At 43.5% G+C, this 18,589-nt stretch overlaps 1 protein-coding gene across 1 annotated transcript in view; it reads left to right on the forward strand.

Annotated features, from left to right (window-relative positions):
• LOC147214715 (ras-associating and dilute domain-containing protein-like) overlaps window positions 1-18,589 on the forward strand; it is a 26,751-nt gene continuing 8,162 nt past the window's right edge. Inside the window, exons 1-10 of the mRNA XM_086140788.1 lie at window positions 1-356; window positions 1,915-2,117; window positions 4,138-4,312; window positions 6,584-6,816; window positions 7,768-8,198; window positions 9,713-10,003; window positions 10,613-11,029; window positions 12,605-12,642; window positions 12,730-12,956; window positions 13,550-13,662. Coding sequence (XP_085996914.1) covers window positions 244-356; window positions 1,915-2,117; window positions 4,138-4,312; window positions 6,584-6,816; window positions 7,768-8,198; window positions 9,713-10,003; window positions 10,613-11,029; window positions 12,605-12,642; window positions 12,730-12,956; window positions 13,550-13,662 — 2,241 coding nt within the window. The 5' untranslated portion in view covers window positions 1-243. The remainder of the gene's footprint in view (window positions 357-1,914; window positions 2,118-4,137; window positions 4,313-6,583; window positions 6,817-7,767; window positions 8,199-9,712; window positions 10,004-10,612; window positions 11,030-12,604; window positions 12,643-12,729; window positions 12,957-13,549; window positions 13,663-18,589) is intronic.

Consider the following 18,589-nt stretch of genomic DNA (forward strand, 5'->3'; position numbering starts at 1 on the left):
CCGCGTTTGTCTGTCACGGGTGACAACCGGGGGCGTGCGCGGGAGCCGTGACGTGAGACGTCGACCCGTGGAGCCGACAACATCTGGACGGGCGCCGGAAACATCAGGAGCGCCAAAAGCAACGTGCCGGAGCTTCGCGTCCCGATCCGCACGCCCCGGGAATGAAGCGCGGGGTCTGTGCGTGCGTCTGCACCACGGACGGATCCCGCAACGCCGCCACGCGTTAACCCGGGCCCGGGCAGGATGACCCCGCCGGAGGAGGCGCCTTTGCCGGCGAGACCACCGGGTTTACCTGCGGCTTCCCTGAAGAGACGCTTAGTCAAACTGGGGAGGAAACCTAGTGACGGCTCCCTGCAGTGAGTACCGGCGCGCAGTTTGCACATTTTCGTTTTTTTTTTTTAAATTTCTTATCTACACTGCTTCATCTCTCTGAAAAGATGGAAAAAGAGATTCTGTCTGGTTGTTTTTATTTTGAAAATCCCAGCAGGACTCTGGGCTTCGGTGATGGAGTAACTTTGGTCACCACTTTGCCAATTTCACTCATTTTGGGCGCCAACATTCCGCATTAACTTATTTAAAAGTGATTTGTATTTCAATTTATTCCTTCTGTTGCCCATCGGAGTCTTTTTCGAACAGTCATCAGACTGATGTCCACGAAACTTCTACAACTGTGATTTATTATAGCTATTGGATTGTAATATTCATTATTTTTATTAATACTATTACTGCTCCACTTGATTTAATCTGAAAATCAGTGACAGGTTTTGGACACATTGGCAATCACTTACGTTCAAGAAGGAAATGAATTGTGAAAAAAAATGGAAACTCCGTTTTCTGATTTATGACAAGCTACTATTTTTATTGTGGTAGAAATATATATATATATATATATATATCTCACTGATGGTGTCCAAAGCTGCCGTAGTTGTTTTCTGGTAAGCGGTGTGAGCAGTAAAATAGAAAATCACGGTAGTCGATTTATAAATAATCCATGATGTGACATTTGGACCATTTTGTTTTCCATCATCCGGCTCAAAAGGTCGGATCCATCACTCCATCCTAGCTCTGGGTCCACAGTGTACACAGACCTGCTGTGATATTCAGTATCAGAGATGAACAGCTACTCACATGTCGTCTCTCCATCACACTTTCAAAACATTCACTATGATTCATCAAAAATGTCAAATCCCCCCGCCCCTTTTTTTTGTTTTTGAGCGGTGCCCTAAACCACGGGGAACCTTTGAACCCCGGCGGTAAGAAGCTTAGCGGCATAACTAGACTCAGACACAGACAAGACTTCATTCTTTCAAGAATGAGCCGGGAGAGGGAGGCTGAAAGAGACTAGGCAGCTTTGTGCCGGGAACATGCATGTATGTATAGACATTGTTCGCACGGCGGATGCAGATGTTGAAGTTTGAGCCGTGCAACTTATGGGTATACATTCAATTTCAGCCTGTCTGTGTGTCACGTCTTTCAATACGCTGTTTTCACTTTGTTGATTCAATCCCGTTTAAGAAGATTTTTGACTACTTTAGCTTCAGAAAATCAAAAAGTCTGATTGGAATTCCAAGTAATTACTAGGAAAAAGAAAATCCTGGTAAAAACACAAACAAAAATGATCAACAACAGCAAATCGGAAAACTAAATAAAAGAATACCACAAGAAAGCACATCTTTAAAACGTCTTAAAACAATTTAACTTCTCCTCATTGGGCATCATCCCCCACATGACCATCTATTTGTGTTTCTGATAGATATTTTTTCTTAATCAGTATGTGGTGTTTGTTTAATCATATATGTATACATCTACATATATATGTATGTATTTACTTAAGCTGTCCTCGTGTGTATTGGGCATCGAGTGCCTTGCTCAAAGGTCGATCAGAGACTCTCTCTGTTCTCCTCTGCCGCCCAGATCGGCTTCGTCAACCAGCAGTTCGTCCACTGGCAGATTGGCCGAGGCCGCCGCGCCGAGGCAGCCCAGCAAGAGCCGCATCCGTCGCCATACCAACCGCCTCTCGGGTGTCTTTCTCCGCGGCCCTGCCTCCAACCCGGGCTCCATGGCGCTGACCTCAGGTCTAAGGTCATCACTCTCCACCCAAGCCTGGAAGGCCAGCAGTAGGTCAAGCTACTGTTTGTCCTGTGATTTGTACGATGTGTCCTAGAGCAACAATGAAGTTGGAGAAGCGCGGTCATTAGCACAAATTAATACAGCTTTATAATGTAAATACAGATCACAGGATGAAGATATGATAGCCGTGGTTCCAGCTTATCAAGAGAGAATTTAATAATCAAATAATCGTTTTCATAACATCAAGGAAATTTAAGTAAATATCTTTTTGGAATCTAGTATCGTTTCAGTCTCTATCATTTTGAGTCTGATCGAGTGAGTCCGATGAGCAATCTGTGGCCAGGTGAATGAGTCATCTTTCATTTTTTTTCGATTTATTTAATTTTAAACAAGGATGTGAGAGAAACATTGATGCTAATGATGCCAAAACAGCTAATCATACTGTGAGAACAGGTAGAAGGGGGCACTCCGTTAGCATCCTGATTGATCTGTTGGTATAATAATTCAAACTGATAAAAAAAAAAAAAAATCAAATAAAAATGTCAAAGAATTAATAATCACACGGTGCTATAAGATTTATATTCTTTGCACCGCATACTGTACGACTTGGGTGGCCGTGGCGAATTGCCTTCTGAAGACAAACTGGAGGCAGAGAAACCTAAACCAAGGCTTTTATCCTGGAACTCGAAGTGATCCGCTTTCTCAATTATTTGTTTTTTTTTCCTCTTTTAACTTATTCTCTAGTAGATTTGCTACCCTTTAAAATCTAAATATGGCAGTAAAACTGGAAACGGCATTAGAGGCTGTTTTAATACAAACGCAACCTCGTCCATTGAGCCGAACGAAAGAGTTCAAATTCTGCGAGTCGGGTCAGATTTTATTTATAAGGTGCCGATTCACAACACAGTTGTCTCCCGACACCTTCCGTGCAGAGCAGGTCTGCGCCACACTCTGTAAAATGATTTCCAGAAACCCAAAATTCCCCACCATGGGAAAGTAGTTGGCGACGGCAGCGAGGAAACGCTTGGACTGATCCGAGCTCAATGCGGGCGGCCTTCTGTCTCGACCAGTTGGGGGAGAAAAGAAAAAAAAGCAAGAAGGAAGGACAGAGAGGTAGAAAGTGACACGGTAAAAGTGGACATGAGAAACTAATAGTGTCAATATTCGCAGAAGAAATAAAAATGATGGAAAGCAGGCACGGCTGCTATTTTACATCAAGCCCCGCCCCCGGGGAACCTGCAAAATGAATTTACTGTCATGAATTGACGAAGGGACTTGGGGACGCGCAGGGATAGGAAGATTGGGAGGAATGCGAGAGGTGCATCATGGGATGGCAAGCATATGGCAGTAAATAAGGATCTAGCCTAGCTCTTACTATATAAGGTTTGTTACAGAGCAACTTCTGTCTAGTGTAAGCGACCTCAGCTAAACTCAATTTCATCTTCTAACTCTTCAATTGTCTGAATGTCTTCAGATTGAGGCGCTCAGGTCGCGCACTCACACTTTTCAAGCCACTTCTTTTTCTGGCTAGAAGCTTTACACATTGTCAGATTGGTTTCAAAACCTGGCAACATCTGTCTAGATTTTTTTTTTTTTTTTTTTTTTGAAATTGTACCAGAAACAGATCATTGTATAAAGACATCTTCAGATGTTCTCTGGAGGAAACCAAACTGCCCATAAGGATGAGTTTTATATTACATTATTTGACATCATCATGACAGTGTGTGACACAGTATATATCACAGATGATATAGAATCTACACCCCCCGCCTTCTTTAACTATGTGGTTTTAGAATGACATTCCCTCCAACCAGATATGCAGGAACCACCTCAACTGACATCTGTCGACACATGCCTTACATAATTTCCCCTCCACACAGCACAAAGATTTATTTTACAAACTGCCAAAACAGCAAAGTAAGCGATCTATAGTGTGCATGTTGCACTGATATATTTGGGATACATTAAATGTCTTCGCCTCTGGGGTTGTTGCGGTCTGGCGTTGACATCTGTGGACCGCAGCCGCAATCCGGTGTTGAAAATCTGGTGTCTTTTCGTGTTACGCAGCAACCTCGACGGACGCTCTAATCGCCGAAGATCCGTCCGAACTCTCCAATCAGATAACTGCTCCGGGGATCCTGAAGATCTTCGGAGGGGACATCTGTAAAGGAGCCCACTATAAGAGCGTCCTGGCCACCACGCAGTCCAGCGCCAAAGAGCTGGTCAAAGAGGCCCTAGAGCGGTAAGCAGTTGCATTATTATAGTGCCCCTCTAGTGTGTTTAGTGCCTGAGGCACCTAAGAAACCCCATCACGTTCACCCATTCATGCACTATTGGAGTAGCTGGTTGAGGGTCGAGCGTCTCGCTATCTTCGGGACACTCAGTTGGGGATTGAACCTCCAGCGAGAGAGTTTGAGGCTTCTAAATTTAAGTGTCACTGAAAGATCCTGTTCATGTTCATTCTTTGTTTTTTTTTTTGTTTCGGTGTACAAACCCGTCTGGACTTGACCCCCTAGTTCAGTTTATCATAATTGTAGTACAGTGCGAAGGGTGTGCACGTGCCAAATACTTCATTTAAAAATTCTGAAAAGTTATAGAACTAACCGCAGGCTTGTGCGAAGGGCAGCAGCGGGCGTTGCCAAGAGTGCTGAGGCGAACTCTCTGGAGAGTGTAAATGTCTGCTTTTGCTGCTTATGTTTCAGCGAAAAACACAATGGAATGATTAATACAAGTGGGTTTTGACCCGTTCGGTGCAAACTGAAGCATTTTCCCCTTTCCTCTGTAAGAGTATACACTGTTGCATTGATTTATTTAGTATTACATCGAATGACATCCATCTGGCTAACACATTCAGCCCGTTCCAATGACCCTGGTAAACTTCTTTTTTTTAATGGGAAAATTGACAAATTTTCCAATCAATGTGTTTTGCTTTCAAAGGATTTTCAAGAGAAATGTATATTTTAATAAACCAATTTGTTGGCAATGTCTAACATTAACACAGTAAAGGGGTTGCATGTAGACTTATCAATAACTGTCACTCGCCAACGCTTCTAAAAGTGAGTGTTGAGCCGTGCTGTTATTGTTTGAGACTCCAGACATCATAATCATTTATTTTCCCTCCTTTACTTACTAAAGCAACTGGGTGGAGCAGTGTGAAGTTTGCATGTTCTCCCTGTGTCTGCGTGGGTTTCCTCCAGGCTCCTCAGTTTCCTCCTACAATCCAAAAAACATGCAGGAGGTTTATTGGAGACCCTAAATTGCAGATGAATAGCGAATGGTTGCATGTCTCTGTATGATATTTAAATGAGAGAATGAATGGTTGCGTGTCTATATTTGTTGTATTGTGAGCAACTGGCTACAGGTTTAGGTTGAACTTCGCTTCTCGGCCAATTATAGCAGGGACAGGCTCTCGAGGAGGGTGACAGCCGGTCGATTGAACACATTTTCACTCCCATTGCGTTAATAGCCTGATGAATGGTGAAGGCCACCGTTAAGCATCACATACCGAATCCCTTTCTAAATAAGAAATAGCCGCTTCTCCAGGTTTGTCGCAAAATGACGAAAAGGGCGCCTGACGCAGGCTTAGTAGGAAAGAACATGTAGGTCAGCCACATATCAAGACAAACAACCATTCCTCCCCATGCGAGAATCAAATCAGGGACCTTCTTGGCGTGAGGTGAAAGCACTAACCACTGTGCCACACAAGAAATATCAGTTCAAGTGTCTTTGTTTGTTGTATTTTTTATAGCCCCATTTCTGGTTGATCAAATCAACCAGAAAGAAAGAAATCAACTTTGTGCAAGAACAACAGCATTTACGTGTTCATTCCGAGATTACCAGTCAGTATTGTGTTTGCAACTTAATACAACCCAAGGGAATCAAAGCAAGTTAAGGTCTTGTCGGAGGATGTATCTTTTAGGGAATGCAGAGTGAGAGGTGAGGTGAGCACACAGATAGAGGCATCCAGATGATCTGAAATGCAGACAAGATCCTTTTAGATCGTTCTGTGTATGCATTCGGGGCGACCGATGAAAAGTCTAATGTCGTGAGGTCTGTCTACACGAGTCACGTTGTATCCGTGGCCAAACCCAACCGGGCTGATGCGACAGTGTTCCGTAAACACTGCTGTGTTTACATCTGCTGTCTAGTTTCCATTTTCATATGACAAAAACAGACTGCCACCACCTGCTGGGAGGGGGGGCCTCCGTTACTGCCTCTCAGGTAAAGGCAGGATGTGTAAATTGACTACCGGTTGAAGTTTCTGCAAAACAGTTGGTTTTCATGGAACTTATTTGACTCCCGGTGTTGTTTATAGATTTTGTTTCATAGAAAAATGAGCGGATAGGTATAGTTGTTGGGGACATCACGTACTTCTGTCAGTTGCTCCGTAATGTTTCATGAAGGCTCAAATGTGGACTTTTAACGTGGTAATTTACAAATACAGCTTGTTGTTTATTTAAGAATTGTTAATTTCAGTCTAAAACAAATGATTTATGTTTTTTTTTTTTTCCAGATATGGTTTGGGGAAGGAAGAGTCGAGGTCCTACATCCTTTGTGACACCATCGGCTCCATCGGCGGGACTCAGTGGAAGACGGAGGGATTCCGGGTGGTGGGTGACAATGAGAAGCCGCTTCTCCTGCAGTCGCTATGGAAACCCAGGGAGGGACTTGCGAGGCGGTTTGAAATTCAGAGGAGAAGCTTGGTGGAGGAGCAGACGTCCAAGGAGAAAGACACCATCACCGCTGGTACGGTTTCTTTTTGCCTCGGGCAGCTATTGATACTGATCATGTGGAAATGACCCAAAATGAGAATATCGACCACTTTAATAAAGAACGGCTTGAATGAAATCCACTTTTAGAGTTCTCACAGTAAAATGTGGCTTCTTGGCACACTGTTTTTCCAGAGAAAATCAGCCAAGCCGCACAGACCAAACTTCAATTTAATAGGTCTACTATGTCTTCTTTTTCTTTTCTTTCCAATTTTGGTTACAAGTTTGGACTTATGGTTCATTCTTACTGCCAGTAAAAAAAAAAAAAATGGACTGAGAAACATTAAATTGAATTAACATCGCAGACACTGTACTTTGATTAAACCCCTTCCAGTGACACACCCTCGCTTTTACAACCAACTGTTTCAACGCGACGCCATAAAAGCTTCGCACGGAAAAAAATGTATCATCCGCCGATATTCGCGAAGCACGATGCCGCAGAAAAGCAACCCGAACTTTCCGTAGACGCTTGACGCAAACAGCGTGTGGCACTTTGAACGAGCGGGGCGGACCAGGTTCTGTCATTTCCACTATCGTTTCTCCCGCGGGCCGGCTGAGGTTGACACAGCTGTGGTTGCAGCGTAAGAGCGTGTCCTGTTTTGTGTTTAGATTTTCAGTGAATGGCACAGCTTGCGATAACCTTCTATCTGTGTCAGCTTGTGGATGCCTGCTGTGCGGGTTCACTTTTTTTTCCCCCTCTCTTTCCATAAGCTCTGTCTTTCTTTCCACTGGGCCCCGTTTCCTGTGTGCGGCTTCTCCGAGTTGACTTTGGCACAAAAGCACTATGTCCGAATGACAGAACACACACAGGCTTCAATGCACCTTGGATACTTTAGCGAAAAGATTAATCACCCCATCGTAATCGTTGCACGTACGCTTAATGTATTTAATCCCGAGTCTTTCCTAACCGCTTATTTTTCCCCTGTAGGTATCAACGCTCAGGCTCGTAAGCTGCAGAAGAGCCGCTCGAGAGTGAACTCCACCCTCATCGAGAGGACGGCGGGCCGAAATCAGAAACTCTGGAGGAGCAAAAGCGAGATGGACCTGGTCGATGCTGATGCGGGCACCGAACAGCACTCCGATGGCGATAGATGCCTCAAGGAGAACGAGAGACACAAGCGGATGCAAACTAGCCCGGGGCGCAATCACATTCACCTCGCAGGTCTCTCCAAGGGAGACGACGGGTCGCGGGCCAAAACAGATAGCCTTTGTCCGCCACGGCCGAGGGGCGAGCGGGAAGGAGAGGAGTCTGAGAGGGAGGAGACGGAGAGCAGCGACGACAACACCACACAGTACTCCATTCACCCTCCCCAGGACTGCCCGTACCTGCTGCTGCTGCAGGGCGGCAGCCTCACACAGGTAACTTATTCACGTGTATCAAAATCACGTTTTTTTGTAAATAAAGAAATTATAAAAAAAAAAAAAAAAAAAAAAAAGACCTGAAATAATGACCACAACGCCCTGATGTGAAATATAAATCTGGGATTAGACCAATAAAAGCCTGTTTTATGTGTTAAAGGTTCAGCAGTCGGTTCATGACAGGAAGAAATAAGAATAAGAAAAAGAATAAGAATAAGAACAACTTTATTTGTCCCGAAGGAAATTGTTGTGCCAGAGTTTCAAGTAAAACATAACAATAATAAATGATAGTAGGAAATTCTATAAACAGTAAAAAAAAAGGGGTGGGACTAAGAAATACAAATAAAACTATAAAGTGTCAAAGTCAAGGCTATTAAGTGTTTTAAGGTCTTAAGAACAAACATTTGAAGATCACTTTTCAGTCTTCTATGTAATGGTTGCATCCTATTGTTTCCAACTTAATGTGATTAAAACAGCCAGGGCAATAAGAAAGAATATATTTTTTGACATGTTTACAAAATACCCTCTACGTTATTAACCGTACACAGAGTATACCTATACTGTGAATATGCGCTTATTTTTCAGTGGAAAGAGAGACGACAGAGTGGATCCTTGAATGAAACCAGTAAACTGTGCACGCTCAAACTGTGAAAGCACAATCAGGAAAGGGAGGGAAACTGCTTCGGTGACTGATCACCAGTCAGTTACTGCCGCTCCCGGGCAGACGGACACGCGGCCCAATCTCACACACCGCCGTGATTCTGACTGCATGTTTGTTTTCCTTCCAGTAACAATCGAGATTATGAATGAGGCTTAGGAGGTTTTTTTTCTTTTTCTACAAAGTAATTTAGGCAGTTAAATCTGGAAAATACAGACATCACAAGGCCAAGTGCGTTTGCTACTCATTGCGAGGAGTAAACACTGCCGGTCTAATCGGACCGGGAGATTTAGGATATTCCCTGCGTTATGAGCTCAAACTGCAGCTGAATTCCATGTGGCTGACGGAGAAATTATGTTCATGGCCAGATGATAAATAAAACCCCCAAGATTTGACACATTTTTTTCAAAGCGTAGATAATCTTACTGAATTCAGAAGGAGGACCAGTTCAATCTTCTCAATGAAAAATGTGATTTTGCTGAATTAGATCTGGAGTGGAGGGAACATGAGTGTTAAAGTGAGGGTTTCAACAAGATCAACTAAAAACAGTGACATGCTCCCATTCAAACATCACACAAAAACATGCAACCATTTACTCTCTGATTCACAAATTATATAGAGACATATAAACAAGTCTGAGTAATCTGGGGTCTCCACTGAACCTTCTGCATGTTTTTGGATTTTGGGAAGAAACTGGAGAACCCGGAGGAAACCCACACAGACACGGGACAAACATGCAAACAAAGAAAAGCCCCCTGTTGGAACTAAACACCTTCTTGCTGTGAGGCGCTAACAACCGTGTAGCCCATAAATACAACCATACATATAATCTTCTTTTATGTCTCTTTGCACACAGGACTTTGTCATCTACTTGCTCGCGAGCCCAGACATTTTAATGGGCCGACAAAGCGAACGCTACGACGTTCCGAAGCCTGACATCCCCCTCTTAGCCAAAGACGTAATGCCGAGGCATTGCTACTTCCATCGCAGCGGCCCAGCCGGCTCCACCCTGCTCCATCCCTGTCGCGGCGCTATGGTAACGCGGAATGGCCAGACACTAAGGGAAGAAGTACAGCTGAGTCCCGGTGATGTTGTTGGCATGGGACAACAATACCTGTTTCTCTTCAAGGACCCTTTGACTCATAAGGTGATGTCAGGCTCTAGAAGTTACAGCTAACTTGTCTTGAAATTACATCACAGCAAAACATCTGATCTCTTGAAACATATAATTTCCAACATTATTGTTTATCAATTACATGAGGATTATCATTAATAATGATCAAAAATTTTATTCAAAGTGCCTTACAGGTCACTCAAGGACACCATACTACACCATACTCAAGATACATATTTAAAAGAAACAATAAAAAATAAGTGTAATAAAAGTTACAAAGTAGTTATATAATTCAAAACAAAAAAATGATATAGTAGTTGGTGACCGCTTTAAGCATTTGTGCATTAGTTTGGTCACATCCATTGTTTTCTCATAGTTTTCAATGTGAATCTGTAAATATTATATTGAATTCTAATAAAACACACATACGTCCGTGTGCTCGCGCACACACACACACACACACAGTGAGCCATATGGGTTGCATGCACACATGCAAACTCACCCATATATTTTATACAGTCAACATCCCGGTTAACTATGTTAGACAAAATTGGCTGTCATACAAGAGTGTTTGTGTGTGTGTGTGTGTGTGTACAGCTAATGTTTTTTTTTTTCCCCCGTCACATATTTCCTTGAAAAAAGGAAGTGAACGCCGTTGCTCCAGAGCCCAGCAGCGTTTCTATGGGCCCCTGGTTGCAGGGCCAAACCGGCTCCGCTGCAACGACGAACCACAGCGGTGACCTGGTTCTCTGCAACAGCTGCATCTCGGCCTGCGGGGAGCTTCGACACCAGCCCGCAGCAGATTGCGGGAACAGAAGCCCACCGTTTCTAAAAGCACCCGATGGCCACTGTTTGACCGTAAACTACGAGACCAAAGACGAGCGTCGCATCGTCCAAAAGATCGTGTCGATGGGATGTAGCGGAGTGAAAGACGGTCCTCCGCTGACCGTCGCCTTCTTGCTGTGTGTGTGCGTTCAGTATTCGTCCACGTGTCTTAACACCTCAGACTTGCGGAGGCTGCTGCTGCTCATCGCAAGCGGAGTTCAGAGCGCCCTGTGGGTGAGTTGCGGTCACACGGGTCGACCGAGACCCGCCCGTCTTTTTGGAGATCCGTGTGACGTGAAGTCAGTGTTTCCTTAAAGTAGATTTGATCAGTGTTTTTATATGTAATCAAATCAGAAATTTTACTTTGTTTCAAGGAGTCTTTGCCCAGAGAGTAAAACTACTCTGGATCACAATTTGAGATCTGTTTCCTGGCCGCATGATACGCCATCTTCCACGGCCCGAGTCTGCTTTTTTAACAATATGATTGTTCATAAAACGTAAATGAGACCACACAGTAAGCCAGATTGGCCATAACCGGGCCAAGTGCCGCTACGCTCCGTGCTCATCCAGACCAGTTTTTTGGCTCCGGCGCAGATAAACTGTCCAGTCGTCAGCCAACGCTGGCAGAGCACGGGTGTAATTGGCCCAGCTCCTCCCAACTAATTCTCAGAACACATTGGCTTTTAGAGAAAAAGTAAAGCTCCTTGTGAAAGCAGCCAAGATTTGCGGGCTTCCGGTTGAGCTGGCGGAAGCTCCTAAGACTTCCTCTTACATTTGCAGTTTTCTTTAGCAATTGGAAGAGCAATTTAAAGTGAAATCTAACAGCAAGCTTAGGAGACCCTGCGAGTGGATTCTAGCAGACGGATTATTTATCTGATCAGAATTAGATCCCGGTCAAACATCAACATCTGGAGCGCAGATTATGCCATTAATGCAAAGATTTGTTTGTTTACAAAACAACTCTACTATGAGCTCGTTGAGCGTGACACCAGCAGTTAGTTTGTAAATACCGGCTGTCACTTTGGCTGTCGCCATCCATCTTTTTACAACCGTCCCTGACCATATTGGACAAAACCATGGAGCCCGAGGGGAGCGAGGGCTGGATCTGAGCGAGACAAATTTATCCTGGCAGAGGTACGAGTTCTGCGGAGTGCCAGTCAAGTTAGTAATTCTCCAGACTCCCAGTGCCGGTAGAGTAATCGAGCTCTGGGGAGAAACACGACGAAGCTCCCGCGCGGAGTTTGCTGTCTTCGCCATGGAGAAAGGCTCTGAAAGGCCAAAGATTTCATGTTTTTGGTTTTTATCTGTTCCAGTGTGAACTGACGTCCCCTCTATGACTTCATCTAGTAGGGTTGGGTGGTTAATACATCACCGCTTAAGAGGGAGATGTTCACTTTATCTTGACTTGGTCATACTTGGGCAACGAACCGCTGAGTCGAGGATTGAGAAAACATTATATGGGCCAAAAAAGCAGGAGTCAATATCACATATCAAATATCTGTATTCTACATCATGTCAGAGATTACGAGAGCAGTACAATGCATTACGTTGCTATCTGAATCGTGAAAGAATAAATCATTTTGTTGATGAAATATCTCACAAAACAATTTCTAAAACCAAGAGGGATCGTTTCGGCTTCTATTGCACAGAGTCGTCATGTCAGAAACATGGTGATTTTTGAGGTACGTCTCCATAAAAATGGCCTCTGAATACATTTCCTCATCACCCCGGCCTACTTATCAAACTGTTAGTTGGTGATTCGCGGTCATTTCTTCTTGACCTTATATTTCTTTTTCTGTTGCCTTGCAGGAGCACACAAAGGAGCTGGCCGCTGTTCACTCAGAAGTGTAAGCCCACACTCACCTCCTTCCTCCACGGTAATCCGCTTCACTTTTCCGATGCGCGACAGGTTCCGACTCCCTTCCCTGTTACAGAACGAGCAAAGACGACTCGAATCCAGAAGATCTGCAGCCCGTGAGCCGGGAGGAGGTTTTCTCGGGACTCCGCCCCCTGGTGGTGTGGATGTCCAACGGCTTGGAGCTGCTGCATTTTATCCAGTATCAGCTCCCTCTCATTCTGGAGTGGAGAACCAGAAAGGAGCAGGGTCAGGAAGATGATGATGAGAAAGAAGAAGAGGAGAGCGAGGAAGGGGAGAATTTTGGTTTGTTGCCCACTTGACGGATCATTTAAAGCTTTTAGATAACATTTGTGCCATCACACTTTTTTTTAAATGAGAACAAAACCAGACCTATATTTGAAGAATAACACAAAAAACAGAGTAAATGGACTTTAATTTTGTTCATCAAACCTCTTGATAAGTTTTAATTGCTTTCTTTTCTATTTAATTCTAATCCCAAATGAATTTCATTTGATTGTGAAAATCTTCTTCCCCCCAAATTATGAAATTACAATGCAGACACACATTCAGGATGATTTTGTTTGTTTGTTTGTTTAGAAGTTTATTAGGAAAGTGAACAATTACATTAAGCACAGAGGCAGAGATGTTTGTACCAGATTGTAGCTCATAGCTAATTTCCATCTGTAGTCCTGGACAATACAAATATAAAACTGTACAAAATAGACAATATATAGGAAATATACAGATAGGCAATAAAATAACTATACAATACATAAACAGGCAATAAAAGGTGTATTTTGCAAGTTGAAAGTGCTATTGTTGTGATATTATTACTCACTTTATTATTACTTTTTTTATTATTACTTATTTTAAGTATCAGTTTGTGTTTCTTTCAGCCCTTTTGGAGCTCCGCCTGTCGTGTGTGCGCACAGCCAGCGAAGAGACCATAGGTGTCCTGGAGGAGGTCATCATGCTGGCTTTCCAGCAGTGCGTCTACTACATCACCAAGGTGAGAGGCCGAACACACACGAAAAAAAAAAAAAATCCCCCTCACTCACACTGCTCTTCTGTTGGCTACCGGCCGGTTAAATACGATGTGTAGGTTTAAGAGAAGAAAATAATCGGTGACAAGCCGAGAATAAAGAGCCCAGTTAGTGCCTCTGAAGGCCTCGTACTGGAGCGGCCGGCCACACCAACGGACCACACTGAGGGCTTTATGACACTGGAGACAGACAAGACACCGGGGGTCTTTGTATGCCGGGGGAGGACGACGGAGCTCCAGTGGTGCCAAGAATTTTTTTTTCCCTTTTTGCATTGCAGCTTCTAATATTTCACATGATTACCCGCGCTGTGACGCTATGCACACACACGGAGAAGGAGATGTGCGTGTCACGTCGAGTAACGTATGGTCCGTGCAAACTAGGGTGAGATCCGCTGCCTCCTGAAGACGGCTTGTATCAAAAACACCAGGTTAACAAACTCAATCCACAATCAGAATATGCAATTGTATAAATATGAAAGTAAAATGTATCACAGACGGTGAAGGGGGGCATCTAGTTTTATATTCCCCGCCCAACAAAACCTTTAACTTGATATTGGTGCTCTCATATTCTCCACTAAAAGATGCCCGATGTTGTATATTTTCTGACCTTTTCATCAATTCAAGCAAAGTGCATTTTATTTGATTAATCTGTTGCTTGATTGAATAACTAACAAAGTAGTCAGTTAAAAAAAAAACAATCTGCAGCATTACCCCAATGAATCGGGGAACTTTCAGCGCTTTTTTTATTAGTTTTCTATTTCAACCCAGGACTGTTATACAAGTCTTGGAAAATGTTCTGGAAAAGTCGAAGGAAATGACCTCTCGAAGAGAGTGGTTGCTGGTTTTCATCAAATCATTTACTGTGATGCCACCGATGATCTTGGTATTCAAATAGTCTTCACTTTTCCCGGTGCCACATTGAACGCAGTGCAAGGAATACTTCAAAATCCTGCGATCGTATAGCATTTGAATCCTGAAGATACTTGAATCTTAGCTGCGATGTTTGGTTTCACGCAGACACCACACCCCTGACGTGGAATTGCACTGGAAACGTTTCAAATTTCCAGTGGAGCTGCGCGGCTGTGTGACAAAACACTTTCCAAAAAAATATCATATCCGTTCTAAATATAACACAATGAGGAGATTGGTCTGTTTAAGTTCATGCAATCCCTCTGCAGAGCCACGCCAGTTCTCTTGTGCTCTGGCCCTCCTGTGACCCCGATGCTCCCAAACCCGACGGCGTGCCGTCCTACGCGACATCCAAGCCACGGGAGCACTGGAGCCACATCACATGCACGTTAGCATTAGCATGGCGCTACTGTGTCTGACCATTACTTTCTCATTTATAACCTGCCAACGGCAAAGTCAGATGGGGTTTGTCCGATCGGTTTAGAGAGAAATTCAGCCGCAAAGCATGTGACCCTAAAGCAGAATTGCCTTTTTTTGTTTTTCAAAATCCCTGAGAATTTCTGGGCTATTTGGTGAAATGAGCCACATGTGTGGTTTATCAACATAGGCATAAATAAAGTCCTCCGGTTTCGGACAGTCAGTCGTAGTACGTACACATTCTACTACTCGCCTCATACCTGAAGATGTTTCTGTAAGTTTTCAGCCTGTGATTTATTAGAGGCATTTTAGTCTCTCATCTAAGAAGTTTTGACTTCTGACTTGACTCAGACTCGAGCACATCAATCACAACCAAGCATGGTGCTTGGTGATAAATAGGACTTACACTGGGATTCCCATTAGTGATGATAAATTGATGGACTTTTTGGATTTTCGTTCATCTTTTGTGACAGGTACTTCTTCATCTGGCATGAGCTATTGATCCAGTTACCTCTTTTAATGTTAACGTCATATTCCATATTGGCACTTCCCGTTTGCTCCCGATGAAAACGTATTTACGGAAGCCGAGCAAGATGGGGGGACCAGAGTTGTTTCTTTTGGGCTCAGCATCAGGGCTCGACAAACAACTTGAATCATCCTTCACCCCTGACTTCTCCAGACGTGCAGAATATCTTGAGTTATTGTTAAAGTTATCCCACTGTGCTTTTGTCTGCGGGCTGCAAATTCTAGGTCAACACATTCACTTCAGCTAATGCAACATGACCTCTGCTCTGTCTGCAGCAGGTCTCTCCTCCTTGGATGTGGTTTCTCAAAGAAAAAGTGCTTTGTTGCAGCATTCCTTTAATTTTTCTTTTTTTTGTCTCCGTCTGGAAAAGGGATTTCAACCATGTAGCCGTCGTTCACTAAAGTTGGTGTTCGAAAGCTGTGTCAACACGGCATTTTGTTGACACAATTGGCAAATGTCCACTTTTAACCCCTTTTTGATTGAATTAGGCTGCTTCCGTCCCAGGAAACATCAGCGCCATGTTGATCGCGTGTCCGGCACATGTGATCCATGTTGTCAAACAGCCGATAGTAACATCTGGCCCCGTCAGCAGCAAATACAAGCAGTTTTGACGGACTCACTCCGATGCAGACAATTTCCCCTAAGAATGAAGCTGCACCCGTTTTTCTCCGCGGTAGCCAAAGTGTTCTTGGTTTTGTCACCGTCCAAGCACTGGAGAAAGCCGAAAACGCCAGGATTATCCCCAAGGGATTCGGTTTCAGTTTTACAACTGTGGAAAGTTACGGTGGAAACTGGGGGTTGGGAGAACAAAACGCACTGAGCGTGTTCTCTGACTTTTTGATCGGAAATCGACAAATCATTTTACCGTAAACATCCAGATGGGGATTATTGTATTGTAAACAGTAAATAATGGACAGAAAATTACACAGTAATGAACAAGAAGGTTCCAAAAACAAGCAAGACTAACTAAAAAAAACACCTGGACATGGACAAACAATAAGAACAAGAAGTGCACTAGATTTCATCTAGAAATTACCTCACCATGTGAAAAAAAGAAGCTGGTAGAAATTATCTTAAAAATGCAAATAAATGATCTAAGTATCAGTTATGAGGCAGTTATGACCATAATTGCAGGTTTTTAAGAAATATTGAGATTTTTCAGTGTTGTGGAATGGTTTCCTCGACCCAAATTGACATTTTGATCACACTGTTATCAGAAAATTAGCTTTTGAATACCTGTTTTTTTGCATATATTTAGAATAGAATTGAATGGAATACTCCTTTAATTGTCGCACAGCCGAAACTGGACCGTGCAGTAGAGCTACTTAGGCTATAAATATCTTTAGTTAAAAACAGCAGCATACAAAGTATCAGAAAATAAAGAAAATGAAAACAATAAAAAATATAAACACTGGAAAAAATTGAGAAAAAAAACAATTGTTGGACCCACATAAATAACATTTTTTCATCTTTTGTTTCATCTTTTGTTGTGGCAACAGCTCGATATGACAAAACGGCCTAGTATCGGCCTAAACATGGTTTTTACGCTTCTCCACACGGAAGAAACCGCGGTTCAACGTCCTGGAACGTTCCTGCCAACCCGAGCTGCGATGCTGGAGGAGATGACGGGATTAAGCCTCTTTCCTTTTTTTTTCAGTGTGGATAGATGATTTGATGACATCGTTACACACACACACACACACACACACATACACACACGCATTGGTCTCGCCAGATAATTCATGCCAGTCTTGTCATCAATCATGGCTCTTAGTCACAGCAGGCTCCATCCTGCACTGACAGAGCAGAATTTGTGAGGAATGTGAAGTCGCCCGTGTCGAGCCAAAGACTGACCCGAAGCCTGCGCTTTGCTCCCACCACTTGCAGAGCCGACACCTTGATTTATGTCGGAGCCAGCCTGGCCCCCCGCCCGGATCCCCTCTGAGTGTGCCAGTTTTAGATGTTCATTTTCCAGGACGGAAACAAGCGAGAGTGAAGAAACGCGGAGTTTATTTAGTGGTTGCACAAATACACCGATGATCAGAAATCAGCAAAACAGCAAATCAAATGTAGCGGGATGTGTGGCTGTGAATAGATGACATGCAGTGACAAACACATTTTTCCCCCAGCTCGAGATTTATACGTTTTGTTTTCTCAGAGTGTAGGGGGGATAAGTTACTAAAATAAATCAACCATCCAGCTGGGTGATGGCAATCATCTTGTGTTGACAAAAAATGTCTTTCCAGTGGCCTCCAGGAATGCCTGACGCAGCATCACGGGTTCCCAGAAGCCCTTGGAAATTAGCCTTAATGGGGGGTTGGGAGATTTGCAGATTGAGAAGAAAAAAAAGCCAAACCGATATTTGCGATTTTTTGTGATTAAAAACCCCTGAACAGGAAATGGGTGCAGGTACAACGAGCCCGACTGATTATCTGAGAAATCGGAACAAGAATACGCCACTGCAAATGAGCGTGCAAATGAGCATATCAAACCAAAAAAACATTTTTACCTGAAAAGGGTAATTTCATGAGAATAGGTTTCATTCATCTCGTGCTTAAATTCTATTTAATGTTATACAATTAATTCCCTTCCAGGGGTTCCATACATTATGGTCCAGCTCGCGTTTCCCCTCCAGAAAAAAATCAAAGTAAAACCTGCAACATTTTCTCTAACCTCTGTTTACATTAGTGGGTTTCCATGCTCGCCTGTCTGATGCGAAGCTAATCATTGCGGCGTGGAAAACAAAAGGCGCCACTGGTGACAACCAAAGACATGGCGTGATGAATACACACTCATTCATCCAAGCGCTTGTGGCCAGACTGTGTGTTTACTTGCCCATCACAATGAACGCACAAATAAGTGGACGGCACAGGATATGCATATTACTTTTTTTTTTTTTTTTTTTTTTTTTTGAGGATACGTGCCATGAATGCATGCGGTAAACCCAGAATCCAGCCTCGCTGAGCGGATCAATCCTGACTGGCTGGCTCTGCTGAGCATCATTTTCCGACCAGAAAACACTGTGAGAATATTTGGCTTCGT

Source organism: Fistularia commersonii, chromosome 33 (genome assembly GCF_037954325.1).
Source record: "Fistularia commersonii isolate RoL2024-O1a breed Wild chromosome 33, RoL_Fcom_v1.0, whole genome shotgun sequence".
NCBI classification, from domain to species: Eukaryota; Metazoa; Chordata; class Actinopteri; order Syngnathiformes; family Fistulariidae; genus Fistularia; species Fistularia commersonii.